Genomic DNA, 17,972 nt, shown 5'->3' with positions numbered 1-17,972 from the left:
CTGTGCACCTACCAGTAAAAGTGAAAATAATTTGGAATACACCACTTACATTCTTCACATTCTAGTGAAAAGAAGACACACTCAGAAACCAAACCAAAGATTACCACTCTGTTACCAGGGGAAGTATTATCCTTCTCTGCAATATGCATAAACACCAACATAATAAAATAAATATGTATTTTGCAAAATGAAATGAGACAAAAAGCACAGCAGTATGGAAGAGATACCGAGCCGAAGAATTTGCAGTCCTATGTAACCAGAGTATTTTCCTTCTACTCCTCTTCATTGGAAATGCCTGTTCCATATCAGCCTGTTTCATGAGCATTTTGAGGAATGCTCTTCTCTTGCTCATTCTAGGAAGCATCTATTCATAAAACAAACTCTCAAGAACACACACAGAAAGTGAACATTAAAAGAGAAAGAAGAATACAGAAAATATAATGTCTCCTTCACAAAAGAAACCTTACACTAAAGTTTTAAGCAAGCTGCCTGGCCCACTGATCAGGCCTCGCCTGTTTAAATCCTATTGACCAAATATGTCAGAATACACTACTTCCTTAGGACATGATTCATGCACCTTTTTATTGGGATCTTTCTCAGGGGAAGCAGGTAACAGCTAGCTATTGTAACTATTAAATTAGCATTAGGGTAGTCACAGTCTTGAAGGACTGGGCTTTGATCAGTTCCTGAATACAAACATCTTTCTTTACAGTACTTTACAGTAGTCACACTGCATACAGCAATCAAAACATGAAATAAAGTCATTAAATTAGATAGTCTGTTTTCTCAAAAAAGTCTAAAGACAACTAGAAGACATCTCAGTGGCTGCACCAAAAAAGACTAATGCAGAAATGGATTTATATTTTTGTTCTTAAACAAAGTAAAGATAGAAACAAAAAGGTATAATCAAAGAGCCAAAGAAATATTACAGAGAAGGGCTTCCCCATCCTGTTCTCACAGTGTAAATGTCCTTTCCATGTAACAACTAAGTCAAAAGCATAAGTCACTAGAAAATGGAACTCAATAGCAAATACATGATAGGATAAGGCAAGACTTGATTGGTCTCTTATGAACGAGTGATTTGCCATGATGGTAGCACAATCCACATCTCAACAGTTATGTCTTGTAAACAGTAAAATGAAAGTGCTTAATTCTGTACCTTGTGGTTGTCTACAGATGCTGCTTTCCTACCCTGCCAACAGACAGGGGAGCAGCACACCTGAAGATACAGAGGTTCTTCTCCTGCTGCTCATTATATGTTTTTAAAGTCATTGCTAAAAATTTCTTGATGTGCTGTTTCCCAGTTCTAAAACCCTTTATGTAAAAACCTGAAGAGGGAACAAACCAAAGACACTACATGAAAAGAACACTAGCTAAAGACTTCTGGAAGATTTAATCTCCTCTATCCCTATCTAATGGAAAATGGGCTACATAAACAGAGCAAGCTGATGGCCAGCAGCTAGCTTACAATGCACTTGCAGCTAACAGTGTCCATATCCCACCCTTTATCACCTTTAATGCCAAAGGCTAGGATGACTAGTTGCCACATGAAATTCAAAAGGAAAGCCCACACTGGCACTTTTTCCCGATATACCTATCTCCTGCCTGCTGGTGGGGATGGCCAAGTTCTCAAAACGCTTGGGACATTCCCTCTGCTGCCTGAAATAAGAGATGCTGATGTAAACATGTAATTCATTAAGGAAAGGACAATGATGCAATACAAACTCATTCATTATACTGAGCAGGTCGGAAGCTAACGTGAAAGCTTAGGGTTTGTAAGTCAATTAGCCAGCACAAAGGCAGTCAGCTCTCTCACAAATCCAATTTTTTTTAGAGATCAAGCTTCTGTGCATTCATTTGGAAAACAAGATTCTTCTTCCAAATGCTGCTAGTTTACAGCTCCAGTCTCTTCACAGGTGCCCAGTCCACTCCTCCAAGCGGCAGTCAACCAAATACCATTAGGTTGATTCTAGGCAGCACAGGGGCAATGAGTCTGCAGTAACAATGTTCAGATAACATAGTAGCTTTCACTATAGGAAGAATCCTCCTCAGAGTCCTCACTGTCACAGTTGCTCATTGACAAGATGAAGTAGGTGGTAGAAGGGACACTGTTGTCACTGTCTGTGGCTGGTTTCACCACCACATTCTGTTTCTCTGCATTCAAAACACACAGATACAAAAGTTAGCTGTGACCACTGTACACACAAGTGATAAATTACTACTTGTCTTTGAAACTATATTTTAGCATCTCACTGTCAGTTTGCAGTTAAGTCTTTCAAGCTGGGAAAGACATAGGCCTTTTTCATTTCAGTTTTCAGCATAAAAGAAAAAAAGGAATGGGAGTTATTTGCTTGTTTTCTTAAGTGCTCTAATGTGTTCTGTATGTCTTTTCCTATTAAGGTAACACAGATGAGGAGGAGACATTCTCCACCCCTTCACAGGGACACAACTGGCAATTTCAGTGTCTTGCCAGGTAGGAAAAGGAAAGAAAAAATGTGGTAAGGGACTCTCAAACAAGTACTGATTGTTCAGGACATTTACAGCTTCATCAAAAACTTCATCTATTTAAGACTGCAAGCTAGGGCTAGCAGTCTTTCTCATGCCAGGGCTACTAAGACTCCTAGAAAGGTTTCTTGGAAAGCCTTGACAGCTTCTTAAGTGCCACTTCCAACATAACTCTTCTTTTAACAGGTGTATTTCTTAGGAATTAATTTTAAATAGACAAATGCTTTTCTTCATTTCAATCAAAATGTTTCCATCACTGCACAAAAAGAGGCACAGAAACCATTTCACCTTCCAGCTGAAGCATGTCACAGTAAATTTAAATGAATTCTTACTGGTCGTTACTTCTGAAGGTAGGCTATGAACTCATTTGCTTTTTGTTTGAACAAGGATGAAGACCATTGGTGTAGCACACAACGGGCTGCAATGAAGGCACCACTTCAGCTAGTGCCCATCAGCTACCTGACCAGACACTTCAGGAGCACTGTGGCACTCTGCCACAGCATCCAATACACAAGGGCTGCCTCAGTTTCTTTACAGAGATAAAAGCAATTATTGTAGCTGAGCCAGGCAGCCTCTCAGCAACGCAGCACTTCCTGAGGGAATCAGACTGAAAGGGTTACATAGGTTATCGTTTCAGGCTTGAACTAGCACTGCTTAGTGATGTCATTCTATGTCAATATGGCACATCTGAAAGGAATCAAAAGCACCTTTCTTTTGGTAAAAATACAATTTGATATATTGCAAAATTAAGGATCATGCACTCATCTCTATGAAGGGAAAGCAAAACACTTAAGAGAACACAGCAATAGAAATTTAAGGAGTAGCAGGAACAGACATCTACATTTTAGCACCTAGATACCAATGTCAAGTGCTCTAGAAAGACATTTAGAAGAAGGAAGCAGACTAGGAATAACCCACACTGGGGTTTTTATTAAAGCAATCAGCATCACGCACAGTATTTTAGCAATAACTAGGCAAGATGTTATGCCTGTAAGCCACAGTGGCTTTAATTCCACAAATATAAACATGTCAGAGCAACTGTCAGTTCAGCCATACTTACATGATATACCACTGTCTCTTTCAGAGATTTCCTACATAAATCTAGCACACAGAAAAGAATTTGGAGCTTCTTGTCAGGTCTGCTGAGTTTCTGTAATTATGTACTCCACAGCTTAATCAGAAGTGCCTGGTAAATTTTTCAAGGACCATTTTATGTATTTTTGCGTTTATTAAGTGATCTCTTTGAAAGAGCATAACCTTTAGCATGATTAAACTATGTTGTCCCACCAGACTGCCGAGTTCATACTGAAGTCTTTTTCCAAACTTTGTACTAATTTTATTTTACGGTGCAGTAAAGCTAGTTAGTCAAGAGATCTCATTATTATTTTTTTAATGTTTCTGCAGCATTCCCTGAGCATCTTCTTGGTATATAGGTGCCAAAAAAAGTTGTGCAAAACAGATGGTATAAGATATTGTACTCATCATGCCACATCCACCCACCTCTCACCTTTCCGCCCTCTGATAAGGCTTAGGCGATGCTCTTTCATTTCCACATCTAGTTTTTCTACCATCCTGTTTATGCAGTTATCCAGCACCAGAGAGCGTGTCTTTGATTTGATCTCCTGCCTGCAGATAGGGCACTCCACTTTACGTTTTGTCCACTCATTGATACAGTAGGAGCAGAAGCTGTGTGCACAGTTCAGAGTGACTGCCTGTGGAATTCAGCAGAAAGACACTGGTCACAGCATGCTTGCACAGGCACTGTCAAGTAAAATCATACTGAATACAGGGAAACGTTAGATAAATATTTTGTACAGGGAAAGGGACTGGAGAGCTCAAAGCCTTTAGGGCCTTCTCAGGAGTCACACACAAACCGCCCGCCCCCCCCCCCCATGCCAGAGGTCAAGCCAGCGTTACAAGTCAGTCAGTGGAGTCACTGTAAGTCACAGCAAGTCAGAAACAGAAAAAAATAATTAATTTTATTACAAGTTATGCCAGTTTAAAAAGGATAAATTATGAAAAAAACTCAGATACTGCAAAATAGCATCTCAATACACTGAGAAACCAGAAACTAAAATTTCAGTTAGCTATTAGCCATTATAACAAGGCTAATTCATCCAGTTTCCCATAGTAAAAATACAATGTAATGAAATTGACCTACTACAAAAACATGAACAAAAATAACAGTCTACACAACAAGCATAGCCTATTACTTGTCAAATCAAATGAAAACAGACCAATTTCTCAAAGAAAGAGTTTATCTGCCCAATATAAACATCCCAGGACTTGACTGAATATGGTACCTCCCTTCCTTTATTAAACTCTCCATATAGCTAAACTTCAAACAGTCCAACTCTAGTCAGCTTAAAGCAAGATCCACTACAAAATAATTCTTCCCCAAGCAGCTGTCAGCAGCAACTCAGAGCACCAGTTCAAAATCCTACACAAGTGCTCCAAACTTACGTGCACTTTAGGATTAAGCACTCATATTTATGCAGATAGAGACATTAAAGCTGAACTTGCTGTCAAGCAAAGAAGAGTCAGGGCAGACAGAATAGATGTCAGGGTCAACTCTTTCCCATAAGAACTCACTGTGGGTCTATTGGGACTGTTAAATAAGTGAAGTAAAAGAAACGGGCTTAAATATTGGGTTACTAGAGCTATGGAAAGATTCTCAAGTCTCTTTTTTACTGGCAAACCCAAACAGGTTTAAACATACCTCAATAAAGTGCTCAGAACAGATTGTGCACTGCAACTCATTCTCCAACACATCATTCATCTGATTCAACACCTCTTCTTTTTGGGCTCTCACCTTTTCCTTCTCCTCCTGGTGGAAAAGTACATATGGTTGTGTATCAACAAAGAACAAGGTTTTTCTCAATTGGCAGGAAGTGTATGTGCAAGGGAAGAAAATTATACTGCAAATCTCCACGTGTAAAGTGGAGTGGGTATCACATACACAGATCTGTAATCTCTTTCCTCTTTGTCATCTCAGCAGTACTGAGAATATTCCCACTACGAAGAACTTGGAAGGAAGAACAGCAGCCATTACAAAAATTCCCTTCAGCCTAAAGGAACTACCAGCTGATCAGTCTTTTCAAAATCTTTTTCAACTTGTTCCTGGCAACAGTTTGGCTTTAATCAATATTTCTTTTTGGTGTCTGATATGAAAAGCAGAACACCCAACAGAATAAACATCTCAAATGCTAAAAAAAGGAAGTAATAAAGTTTAAGACACTTACTTGCATTTAACAACCTAATAATCTTTTTGTTTGCTTGCTGAGAGTTGAATTAGTCTGATTAGGCTAGGTACCCGCTCTAACTTGTAAAAATAACAGGAAAATTCTTCTAATTGAGAGCTATAATTGAAACAGCAACAAATTTCCAAAGATGACATTAAAAAACAAAGCACGCTGTCAGTGGTGGATAATGTGATAATTTCCAAAATTAAGACACAGGAAAGGAGCTCCTAAATTATTTTCCGCTCATCACTTTATGTCAAGGGCAGGAAGAACCATGGTTTATCTCATTCATTAGTCAAATTCCATGTTGGTTCAGTCCTACACTCCCTTATAGAACTGCTGTCACAATGCAGTTTTACTTAAATGCACTTTAACTGAAAATTAAGCACCTCACTTTTCAAACACTTTTGGTTTGTTGGTGGATTTTTTTTCCTGTTATTTCTGGTTTGATTTTTGTTTGTTTGTTTTTCAAGGAAAGGGTGCAATGGGCTCGTCTCTCTTCCAAAACACACTGTTCAGGTGCTTTGGGCTTTCTTTATGATTGAGAAAGATCGCATAACAACTGTTCAATTCAACACCAATTTATAAAAAGGACAAGGTGCCTTCTCCCCTAGTGTCAGCTGCCACCTCAAAACACAGAAATTTTGCAATATAGTAGGCCAGGCAGAGCCAAGACAAATGTTAAATAAGCCATCTTGTCTGCTCATGCAGCATATTGTGTTTCATTTATGAATAAAATTAAGAATGCAGTTATTTCTTACCTTGGTTTCTTCCAGTTCTTTATTCTTGGCTTGAATTATCTCCTCAAAATCTCTTTTATTACGATTCAGTTCTTCCATCAAAGCATGATGCTGTAACAATACCATTCCAGAAGTTATAAGAGTACTGTTATAAACTATCCTATTAAAGATATGTGGTCATAGTTATAAGGCTCAGCACACTCATTTCTCCTATTCTCCTCCTAGAAGAGCAAGACGTATAAGTTCAGGTGTTAAGGTAGTTTATCCTTAACTTAAAATTGGAATGCACTGCTAGTTATTTAGGATCTTCCCAGTGCCATCACACTTTGTATTCCATCTTTCAGTTTATTCTTTCACTTCAGTTAGGTTTTTCAGTCACCTAAGGCAAAGTCCTTGTCTTCTACCAAGAAGTCAAAACACTTGGAAAGATTTAAATATCTGAATTACACAGTTAGACCAAACCTAAACTCATAATCACTTGCCTCTTGCAGGACCTGGGCCAGCTGCTCCTTCAGATTTTCCTCCCCTTGTTGACACTTTTCTCCCTGGGTGGGGTAAGAAGTGGGGGGGGGAAAAAGAGACTTGAAGAACATAAGAGACAGAAAATTACTACTCTGCACATTCTCTTTAGAGGATATGCTTAAAGAAACAACACTGATTTTCAACAAATGGCAAGATGTTCCACTCTACCGTTACATGTGTACAACAGAAATTTAAGCTATCATTTATGTGATGAGTTAAAATGGATATATCATTTACAGTTCCATATTTGGAATACCTCCACATTATTCTAGCTCAAAAGGCACCAGCATATTCATAGAAGCAAAGAGATCAGCAACAGCTTAAAAGCTGCAACTCTGATTTGAGTACATTCAAAGACTTCAGAGATACCTAAAGCTCCACATAAATGTCCCATTGTTTCTAAGGGCCCAACTCCAAACCTTCTGTACTTCTGATACTGGTATCTTGCCTTTAGCAGTAGACTTTAAGGAAGTAACTAATAAATTATTAGACTCACTCCAAGATGAATCCGCACCTTCTTTAAACCAGATTTTGATTTCAAATTCAAACAGATTTCGGTCTGTTACCAAAAAAGCAACTTATTGCATATATTTACTGCTTAAAGGTACTTACAGATTGCAAGAGAGGGTTTTTTGAAAGCAGGAAAATAATCTACTTCCCCCTAGGGATTAAGGCATGCAGTATTTCATTGACTCTAAAAACAGTGCACTTGCCAGGCAAACTGGGCTTTATTTCTGCCATATACTGAGAGAAATTCACACTTAAAGTGATTACTTTTCAACTTGTCCTCTCTATAAGCATGAGAGATCAGGTTATGGCTTTCATTTTTTTATTTAAAAACATGTTTTTTTACCAACTGAAATGCTTCATTTTGCACCTTTTTCTGAACTCCCCATGCAGCCAAATCTCTTCTGTCTCTGCACCTTCTTTTGGTATGTGCACTGTGTTACATGCTAAGTTAAATACTTCCACAAAAACTTTCACAGGGGTAAATCACACAAGCACTATTTTTGTTATTGTACAGTTCAAGAGCTGTTTTGGATCAATGCCTTATACAAGGCATTCCATCAAAGTGAAGACACAGGCCAAAATTATTGCCACCATTATACCTCTAGCTTCTGCTGCTCTTTACATAATGTCCTCTCCAGCTCTTCCACCTGCTGCTGCTGATGCTCTTGTTCCATGCAGAGCTGGTTCTGCAACTCCTGCAGCTCCTGCTCCATTACTAGCATCTCCTTCTGATCAGACTTCCTGCATTTCTGCTTCACATTCAGAACTGCAGTCTGCTTCTCCTGCACTTTGACCTTTAATTTCATTGTATCTTCCAGAGATTTCTTCAGCTTTTTCAAGCCAGTCCATGACTCTACATGACCAGAGCCTTTCTGGTCCTTCTGGGGGACAGCCACAGCTTTCCTGGAGTGAACAGGGCTACCATGCACTGGATCACTATACCCCTCACTGGGCCCAGGAGCAGGCAGCTTGACATCCATCTTCTCTGTTAGCCGTCTGGCCTCTTCTGCCTGTACCCATGGTTTATCTAAAGGTTCATTGGCACAGGACATTCTGTCTCTTTTGCATTTGGAGTTTGAGAGGCTCTCTGATTCACATGTCTCCAATTCCTCCAAACTAAATTTACGTTTAGGTCTTGAACACTTAGCTTTCCCCAGGTCACTTCTTTGGGCTAAAAAGGGTCTAATTTTCTCCCATTCGTCTTTAATGACTTCGTACTCATATTCAGCAGTCTCTCTGTTTTCCAAAGGCACTCCCAACTCAATACGGTCTCCTTCAGCAATTGGATAGACTTTTGATGGATCCAGGCGCTGTTTATTAAGCCAAACTCCATTTAGACTCTGCCAATAAACACAGAACCACCAAAATTTAATATGTAGTTACAGCATCCTCTGAAAGTCATTTCTGGCAATTGTAAATAAACACAGCCAACCTCTTCAGTGCTTCAATCAGAACAAGCCACCTCTTCAAATAAACCGTGTAATATCCAGTTTATTGGCTCAGTGTTGCATTTCTTACAGTTACTGCACTGTATTATTTACTGCACATTATTCTTGCATTACAGATTTTGTGAATAAGCACCAAGAACAACATTTTGACATATGTACTTGTGCAGAAAGAAAATAATGAACTCTGAGGGAAAAAACCTGCACAAAAGCTTCAGAAATAAGAACTAAATAATAAAGACTCCACAACAGATCATTGTCATGAACATAGAATACTACAATAATTATTCCTGACAATTAATGTTACCTGAAATTACAGGGAAAAAAATAGGAAATAAAAAGAAGCATTGGCTATATGCCTTGAAGAACACAAAGTTTTTCATAAATACAAGGAGACTGTAAAGAAGGAAAATGTTCATCCAGAGATAATGTTCAAAACACAAAATGGTTTCAAAATTAGCTCAAGAAAGTTTTCAAAAACAGCAAAACTGGTCTGTGCTCATGATGAACTGCAGAAACACTAGAAACTGACATATCTCAATGAGAATCAATGAAACAAGCTGACCACCTGGTCAACAGTGAAAAGAGACAGGAAGTGTTAATAGATAATCTAGGGTAGATGTTTCTTATCATTCAATAACATTAGGTTTTCAAATTTATACATGTAGTACAAGTTTAAGAGCAGTGTAATTTTAATAGTAGCCACTCCATTCTTTTCCAACTAATCTGGTGTCTACCCAAATATCTTTCAAATCTGCATGACATGTTGAACATTTTTGTCCTACCAGTGCTGTTTTACAGCAAATGACTCATTTTACTGTTTTCAGACTGAATCAGAAAGTGATCATGATATAAAAAACAGAAGTCAAAGTGAGATCCCGTTGAGGACTCTGACATCAACATTTTATCCTAATCAGCTGAGAAGAACTTTCAGGAGAAACTCATTTGAACACAACATGAAGCATGGCTTTTCTAATACTAGATTCATGTTGAAGTTGATTATAATCAAAGCAATTGTATCACTACAACGAGTTGCACTTTATCTTTTCATTAGCACTACAAGAATGTTATCCTTTTGAAAAGATAAAACTCTGTATCAAAATTCATATAGGATATTTTTTAAGAAAGCGACACCCAACAGGTTCACAGACTGCAAAGTGCCCTTGGCCATGCCACACTGGTCTGAAAAATGTTAAACTAAGAGGTAGATCTACATACAGAAAGTAATCCAGTTTGCATCCCAACTGCAGCAGACTGAAGTTTCCTGCTGGAAGTGCACAACAGGCAAGACACAATCCCTTCTATCCCACTTATGCTGTATCATACACTGCTAGATCCAAAACAATGGATTCTATTCAATGTATCTCAGGAGTATACCTTGTTATCCTTGACAGTCCACTGCCCTTCTGCATTCTGCTGGAAGACACAGTGCTTACGAGAGATCATCAAGGGACAGGTTTTTGACACCAGCTGGTACGTGATATCTAATCCTCGGCCAACAGTCACCTAAAAATAAAGTAGTATAGTTACTGCAATCAGTAATGACATGGTAAATTCAGTTTATGGCATTTCAATTTAAGTACAGCAAAACTCTATATCAGTATCTTATGGTTATTTCCAAAAGGTCTGGCATAATATGATTTTTTTTTCATTTAATTTTAAGAGTATATAGAAAATAGAAGCTTACAAAGTTTGAAGTATTATCTTTCTCTCCCACTGAGGAAATTTTAATTTCTCTGAGGCACATAACAACCTTGGTTTCATGGAACTCTTCCTCAGCGGCAAAGCTGCTCAAAGCCACTCAGAAACCATCTCTGTCCCAGCTCAGTCATTACCTAACCAAATACCATTTCTTCAAACCAGCACTATTGTGTGTGGGTCTCAAGATTACTTCTTAACTTCTTCTTCTGCTAGTTGCATCTGTTCAACCATTTGTGAACAGAAAAGATACAGGAAAAAATAGCCCAGAAAACTGCCATCAAAAAAAGTGCACACTCAACATTGTCCTAAATACACAGTACTTTTGTAAATCACACCATCAATCTTATAGCTCAGAATCTAAGCTACATGCAGCTCATAATCAGTAGTAAAAGTGATCTAAGGAACTGCATTAGACTAATACTATCTTCTGGAAGAAGGGACATAATTTAATTGTACTATTACTCAGTATCTTTTTAAATCTCATCTAATTTCAGATGGCCATTTAAAGCACTCCTCTCCCTCCCTCTGCTGCCTCCTCTGCACACTTCTCTTAATTCATCTGCATTACCTGAGCAGCTCTCACCTTGAGTTTAGAGCAAGAATTCAGACCCCCATGCCATAACCAAAAGCAAGGAAGCAAACTAAGATAATAAAAGCAAACACGTAAGTGCCTACCTCTTAAATGGTTCATATAGTTTTCTGTCAGCACGGATTGCATACGTAAGAGGTACAGAGACTCAAATGGATAAAGACTCCCTTCTTCATGAGAATTCAAACATAAAATCAGCTTTGCATTTGTCCCTGCAGTGGCATCCTCAGGGCCCAGTCACACACATCTGCAGGACCTCACATACCAATATGAGTGAGAGCAAGCAGGGGCAGTCATAAAATTTCCCCTTGATCAAGCTCATTTAGCAAACAGGGGTCCAAGATGTTGCCACTCACCTGCTGGAGTTCAGTGCTGCTCACAGCAGTACCAGCAAATCACATCCCATCCCCATATATAAGCAGTATCCTTTAGCACCAAAGTGGTCACAGCACCAAGCCTGATAGTGTTCAAAAAGTGTTTTGACAACATCCTCAGGCATCCTTAGACTAACACCAGAACTGGACTCCTCCACTGCATTTCAGTCCCTGTGTGCAACCTTACAGCTCACTGAACAGCAATTAGTTATGAAAGGAGAGAAGCATTTTGACTGGAAAAGACTTTTAAGATTACCAAGTCCATTCCGGTGATTCTTAGGGCTGTCCTGTACAGAGTCAGGAGTTGGACTCGGTTATCCCTGTCGGTCCCTATCAGCTCAGGATATTCTATGATTATGATTTAAATCTCCAGGAAAAGCAGTTTGTACTCTGTGGCCTGGCACACCTACAGCACCTCCCTGCTGCAAATGACAAACACTGTGCATATAATCAGAACAGTAACATGCCAAACTGGATTCCCTGCATAATTATCAGTGCCCTGGCTGCAAGTTGTTGCCTTCAGTCCTTCACCGAGGAGATCTGCACATCTCAGGGCTTCAAATCCACAGTGGGAGAGTAACAAAAGCATACGTCTGGATGGGTGCCTTTTGCGGTGTTTGAGCGCAAGGCCTTGGCCACAGCATCACCCATGCCACCTGATTTTGACCGCCAGAACAGCACTCCTTTTACACTGCCCCAACGTCATCACACGTCTTTGCCTGCTGCGTTTTAAAGAAGAGTACCAGGGCCCATTTTTCAATGTAAAAACACGATCGCTAAGAAAACGGCTATTCCTGTACAGCACCAAAACAATTTAAAAGTGACCTCATTTACACCTGAATACCTTATGCCTTAGGTACTGTTAACCTCGCCAAAAGCATCACCTCGTTAATTAGGCTATGGCTCCCTTCGTCCTCACTTACGTTACCGTCACACGAACAACTCTATCTAAATACGACATAAGAATGTAAAGATATAAACAAGCGAAGGCTTTTTCCAAGGCCACTCCAGCGCCTGGCTCCGTCTTCCACGCCCTGGGGCGTTACCGGGGCTGAATGGCGCCCGCCCGGGCGGCCCCTCCGAACGGCCACGAACGGAGGCTGCTCCTTAAGTGGGACAAGGCGGTGCTTTTTCCTCCTGGGAAGCGCTGTAAGAAACCAGGAGACCCCACCAAACTGCGCCCCGAGAGCCGTGCCCGCCCTCCCGCCCACTCCGAGGGGTCGGAGCCCGGTGCGGCTCACCTGCGTGCCGGCCTCCAGCAGGAGCCAGTCGCCGCTGGCCCCGACTCGGCGGAGGCACCAGGCCAGGCACGGCACGCCGCGCACCGCCATGGCGCCCGCCCGCCGGACCGGCGGGAGCGCTCTCTGCGGCGGGGCGGGGCGGCGCTGGCAGGGGCCGGGACGGGACGGGCCGGGCCGGGCCGGGCCGGGGCCCGTCCGAGCCCAAGCTGCGACCGGAGCTTGCGCGTGCGCCGTAGGACCGCGGGGACGACCGCGCGGCGCTTTCCCGCAGTCCCGCCGCGCTCCGTCGTGTCTGTCCCGCCTCCTCCTCGTACCGCCCCTTCCGGGCGCCCCGGCGCTGCCATCCGCCGTGCGGCACCATGGCTGCGGCCGCCCGGCTGCGGCGGCGGCTGCTGCTGGAGGTGCCATGGCGCTGGCGCTGCAGCCCCCGCCGCGACGGTGCCGCCTGCCCGTCGGCGGGGCAGATCCGCGCCGCCTTCCTGCGCTTCTTCGAGGAGCGCCACGGCCACCGCCGCCTGCCCTCGGCCCCTGTGCGGCCCCGCGGCGACCCGCGTCTCCTCTTCGTCAATGCGGGCATGAACCAGGTGCTCTTCCCTGTCCTGCACCTCCCCTCCTCCGGCTCGCCGGCGCTTCCGCATCTCAGAGGAGCGCCGCCCGGCTCGGGGTGTCCCCTGCCGAGATCTCCGGCGTTGCTCTGGACTCCCCGCGCCGCCGTCCTCCTGGACGCCTCTCACTGGTGCCGTAGTGCTGTGCGAGTCTCTCTCGCTGGCGGTAGTTAAGAACTGTCTCAACACAATCCTGTGCCGGGTGTTCTAGAACGAACTTGCTTAAGAAGGGAGGTTGGACTAGATGACCCACTGTGGTCCCTTCCAACCTGACCCATTCTGTGTATCGGGAGCCCCAGGCGCAGGCTCACTGCACTAGGTGGCATCTGTCCATAGCGGGTACAGATGCCACCTAGGCATCTGTAGGAATGCCTACACCTAGGCATCTAGAGCGTGTGTCTTTCATTTCCAGTTCAAGCCCATTTTCCTGGGCACGGTGCACCCCCGGAGTGAGCTGGCCCAGTACCGGCGGGTGGTGAACAGCCAGAAGTGTGTGCGTGCAGGAGGGAAGCACAACGATCTGGAGGATGTAGGCCGAGATACTTACCATCACACGTTCTTTGAGATGCTGGGGAACTGGTCCTTTGGGGATTACTTTAAGGTGAGGTGATAGTAGTGAACCCTTTCTAGGGGAAAACATAACCTGCCTTTCAGAGCTTTGCTGTAGTGCCATAGGAGTGTGTACATGAGGCATTTTGGTAAGATCCAGATTCATTCCTGGGGGCTCTGTGGCCTGGAACAGAGGTGGTGAGCTCATGGGCTCTATTGCTGAATGTGTCCTGCAGACTCTCAAAGCACTCAGCCTGCCAAAGCTGTGACCAACATGTAAAAATAAAAGTTTTCTGTGAGAATGCCAGTGTTAACGACTTAATATGGTGTAAAGAGGTTACCAGCTCGTTTAATGTTTATTACTAGAAGGTTTGAAAAGGGTAGAAGACTAAAGGATGCTAAGCTTTTTAGGTGGCATATAGATTTTTAATTTGGAAATTAAATAATCCATGTAACTCTGCCAGTAAGCACATAGATGCACACCATGCTGAAGGGCTCACAACATTTTAGGAATGTCAGTTTTCCACTGGCAGCAGTGAGCTATCTCATTCTCCTGACCTTCATCCTTGCTCTTTGCAATACGTCTGAAAATTAGAAAGGGAGAGAAACAGCTGAAATGAACTTCTTTGTTGTTTGATTCCCATTGTAAAGACTCTGAATTACTGTGCTTCATTTATGTTCCCTACCTGCTCAGGAGGAGGCATGTAGCATGGCCTGGGAGCTCTTGACAGAGGTCTATGAGATCCCCAGAGATCGTCTCTATGTCACCTACTTTGGTGGAGACCCCTCACTGGGGCTGAGCGCAGATGAGGAGTGCAGGGACGTGTGGCTCCACCTGGGGTAAGTGTGTCAGAGAAGAGGTGCTGACATTTTACTTTCCACAGTCTTGCATTTGCTGTTTAGTTGATCAGCTGTAGGGGCCAGAGAGTATGTTTTACCATTTTGTTTCGGGTTTCTTTGGGCTGTTAAAAGTCAGCTGGGCTCTGAACTCAGTGGGTCTCTTGAACTTTTGGTTCATTCTTAGGTAGTATCAGTGGGGGTAGGTATGTGCCTAAAACTGGCTGGCCTGGATGAAGTATGTACAGGATCTCCAATCCTTTCCTTCCTCTCCATCATGAGAGTGTGTTCTCTGAAAGCAGGCAATGTCTGCTTCAGTGAGAGGGTGCAGAGAGCACTGCTGTGTTTGGGGATCTTGTTCCAGCTGTATGTAGGCTTTGAACCCAAGGCAGCCAGCTCTGTGCCACTGATGGTGTTCAGGTCTTGCCTCTGCTCCAAGGAGCAAGGTGCTGCACAGACCTTGTGGAGAGCCTGTCTTGATCAGCAGGGGCCAGGCTGTGTTAACCTGTCATTCTGGGCTGAGACTAGGGTCTTGTGTGGTTTGGCTCACTTAATCTCACTAAGGAGAGTAATTCTGTGTGAACAGAAGGAAGCAGAGGAAGTAGAGAAGCAGAGGAATTCTGATGTGTTTCCTTTTTGAGTCTGTAGAAGGAAGAAAGGATTCCTTTCTTCCAGCTTTCTTTGTGATCTAGGTTACTGTGTGGTTTGTGTGTATGCCTCAGCACTGTTATCTGCCTTTCCAGGGTTCCTGCCAGTCACGTGCTTCCTTTCCCATTGAAGGATAACTTCTGGGAGATGGGGGACACAGGTCCTTGCGGTCCCTGCACAGAGATCCACTATGACCACGTGGGTGGTGGCAGAAATGCTGCAGCACTGGTGAACCAGGGCAGCCCCGATGTAGTGGAGATCTGGAACTTGGTTTTCATGCAGTACAGCAGGTACCAAGCATCTCATCTGAACTCCAGAGCCTTTCCCCCTAGCCTGACTCCAAAATCATGGGTTTATTCTCAGCCTTATCACTGTTTTCCAGAAGGTGGCAATACCAAGACCAGGAGCAAGAGAGAAACTGTGGAGATTTGCCCAGCATGGCTCTTGGTCCCCTTTGCTTTAAATCCTTGTCTTCTTCAACGTTCACTGCCTATTCTCCCTTAATGCTGCATTCCAGAGATCTCTTGAGGTCTGCAGCAGTCTGGAAGAGGAGGAGAAGGCCTTTTTCTTTACATTGCAGCCTATCCTACATTGCATTTTCCTTACATTGCAGCCTATCCTACATTGCATTTTCCTTACATTGCAGCGTATACTATGTGATGGTCAGATAATGGCTGCCTGACAGGGCCAAGGCAGGCTGCTGTCACTCTTGTCCCTGAGCTTCCTTATGCTGTGTCACCCAATGTTTCCATCTCCTGTCACTTTCCCATTCTCTTTGATTCAGCTGTTCCTTATTTTTGCCCATGAACTGATCCTTGCTTCTCTTTTGCCTTTTATTTTTCCCGCCTGGCTGACAGAGAGGTGGAGGGGAATCTCCTTCCCTTGCCGCAGCACCATGTGGATACAGGAATGGGTCTGGAAAGACTGGTGACAGTTCTGCAGAACAAACGTTCCAGCTATGACACAGATCTCTTCACTCCGATCTTGGATGCTATTCACAAGGTGATGGTGCTTCTGCTCAGAGTCACAGCTCAACAAAAGCTCCTTGAACAGAGACTGCTTGCTGGGTAGCATAGTATAGTCTTCTCTGAGCAGTTACTGAGCAGTGTCTTGGGACAAGAGGTTATGTCCTGCCAGGTCCAATGCAGTGTTCTAGAAAAAAGGGAGAATTCCAGGCTGGAAATCCGCTGGAATTTCAGCACTGCAGATTCATTTTTCCTTCAAAGTGTTTTAAGTTTCTCAGTGCTAGGACATTGGCTGACCTGTGCTAGTTACAGAAGTCTTGGTCTGTAGTGCCGTGGAAGGATTTAATGAGTACATCCTAGGTGCACGGGGTTCAGAGGTACTTGAAAAACATGATGTTAGGCATAGCTGTCTGCCTCTTGTGTTGAAACTTCTTCTGCAGCCGTTATTTTCTGCTGATTTGTCTCTCTACTTTCTCTTTTAGGTCTGCAGGGCACCCAGATACCAGGGTTTGGTCGGGAATGCTGATGTTGGGCGTGTGAACATGGCCTACCGCGTGGTGGCAGATCATGTGCGCACCCTGTGCGTGTGCATCACTGATGGCATCTACCCAGGCTTCTCTGGAGCAGAGTAAGGACGTAAGGAGATGGCATGAGGTGGAGGAAGTTAGGTCTAGAAAGGAATATGAACAGCCAGGGAAGAGGTTTTAGTGTGGGCCCCAGATAGGGAGTACGTGAGCTTTTGGGGAGACAGGAAGATGAGAGCCAGGAAGGGGTTCCAGTCTGCAGACTTCCCCTTGAAAGGGTGTAGAGTGTTGGGAGCAGCTGGCCTGTGCTGATGAATCAGACTAGATGAGCTGGGGGATGCTGGATGTGGCAGCTGGGCAGGGATGCTCACATGGCTGCCTGAGGAATCCTGCTGTGTTTCCAGACTGGTGCTGCGTCGGATCCTGCGCAGGGCTGTACGCTTTTGCTCTGAAGTTCTACAGGCTCCACCTGGGCTCCTGGCCTCCCTGGTGCCTACCGTCGTGGAAGTGCTGGTGAGTAAAACTGCTGTCTTGGGGGAAAAAAAGGTCATCACACATCCTATTCAGCCTCATGTCCATTTTCTGCATACTGTCAGGAGTCAATTTTGGATGGGAAGGAGCTCCAGGGAGGTGTTACCTGATGCTATGCATTCCAGCATTAAAAACCTCTTGTCCCTATTATCACTTCTGATGGGAGGGAGGGGGTGTAGTGACACCAGTGCTACAGTCAGCACAAGCATGTGTTAGTGTATGCAAGTAACCTCTATAATGTTTGTGACATGCTGTGAGATCCCCCGAGGAAGATGCTGAGGGTGTTATCACTAACTGAGGCTCACTTCCACAGGGAGATGCTTATCCAGAGCTGACAAGGAATGCCAACCAGGTGAGCAATGTCTAATCCCCTTGTCTCATTATCTTTGTGAAGCACTGCTCTCAAGCCCAGAAATCAGCCCGCCCTTGGGACCTAGCTGGAGG

The 17,972-nt window shown here is 43.6% G+C and overlaps 2 protein-coding genes across 4 annotated transcripts in view; one reads left to right on the top strand and one right to left on the bottom strand.

Annotated features, from left to right (window-relative positions):
- Nucleotides 1-160: 160 nt before the first annotated feature.
- On the bottom strand, nt 161-13,277 carry RNF8 (ring finger protein 8). Of its 3 annotated transcripts, none has more exons than XM_041715306.2 (8): nt 12,870-13,277; nt 10,342-10,470; nt 8,119-8,859; nt 6,970-7,068; nt 6,509-6,598; nt 5,225-5,332; nt 4,006-4,217; nt 161-2,154 (listed from the first exon to the last, which is right to left on the bottom strand). In XM_041715306.2, the coding sequence occupies exons 1-8, from the start codon at nt 13,275-13,277 to the stop codon at nt 2,115-2,117; spliced, it is 1,827 nt and encodes a 608-aa protein (XP_041571240.2). In that variant the 3' UTR covers nt 161-2,114. The 3 variants fall into 3 exon arrangements, with proteins under 3 accessions (XP_041571240.2, XP_041571238.2, XP_041571239.2); XM_041715304.2 differs by having other exon boundaries at nt 4,013-4,217; XM_041715305.2 differs by having other exon boundaries at nt 4,013-4,217; nt 6,970-7,032.
- AARS2 (alanyl-tRNA synthetase 2, mitochondrial) overlaps nt 13,229-17,972 on the top strand; it is a 17,463-nt gene continuing 12,719 nt past the window's right edge. The window contains exons 1-8 of the mRNA XM_002187155.7: nt 13,229-13,453; nt 13,887-14,075; nt 14,718-14,863; nt 15,604-15,798; nt 16,366-16,510; nt 16,956-17,101; nt 17,402-17,510; nt 17,842-17,880. Of these exons, the coding sequence (XP_002187191.4) occupies nt 13,229-13,453; nt 13,887-14,075; nt 14,718-14,863; nt 15,604-15,798; nt 16,366-16,510; nt 16,956-17,101; nt 17,402-17,510; nt 17,842-17,880 (1,194 nt within the window). The remainder of the gene's footprint in view (nt 13,454-13,886; nt 14,076-14,717; nt 14,864-15,603; nt 15,799-16,365; nt 16,511-16,955; nt 17,102-17,401; nt 17,511-17,841; nt 17,881-17,972) is intronic.

Source organism: Taeniopygia guttata, chromosome 3, assembly GCF_048771995.1.
Source record: "Taeniopygia guttata chromosome 3, bTaeGut7.mat, whole genome shotgun sequence".
In the NCBI taxonomy this organism is placed as follows: domain Eukaryota; kingdom Metazoa; phylum Chordata; class Aves; order Passeriformes; family Estrildidae; genus Taeniopygia; species Taeniopygia guttata.
Note: the sequence above shows the minus strand (reverse complement) of the source record. Positions and strands in the feature narration are given on the sequence as shown.

Coding starts and splice junctions, on each gene's coding strand:
- RNF8 (XM_041715304.2), bottom strand. CDS start 13,277: ATGGCACCTCCAGCAGCAGCCGCCGCCGCAGCCGGGCGGCCGCAGCCA. Junction 6,599..6,969: donor TGGCCCAGGTCCTGCAAGAG/GCAAGTGATTAT, acceptor GTATTGTTACAG/CATCATGCTTTGATGGAAGA. Junction 5,333..6,508: donor AAGAACTGGAAGAAACCAAG/GTAAGAAATAAC, acceptor CTTTTCCACCAG/GAGGAGAAGGAAAAGGTGAG.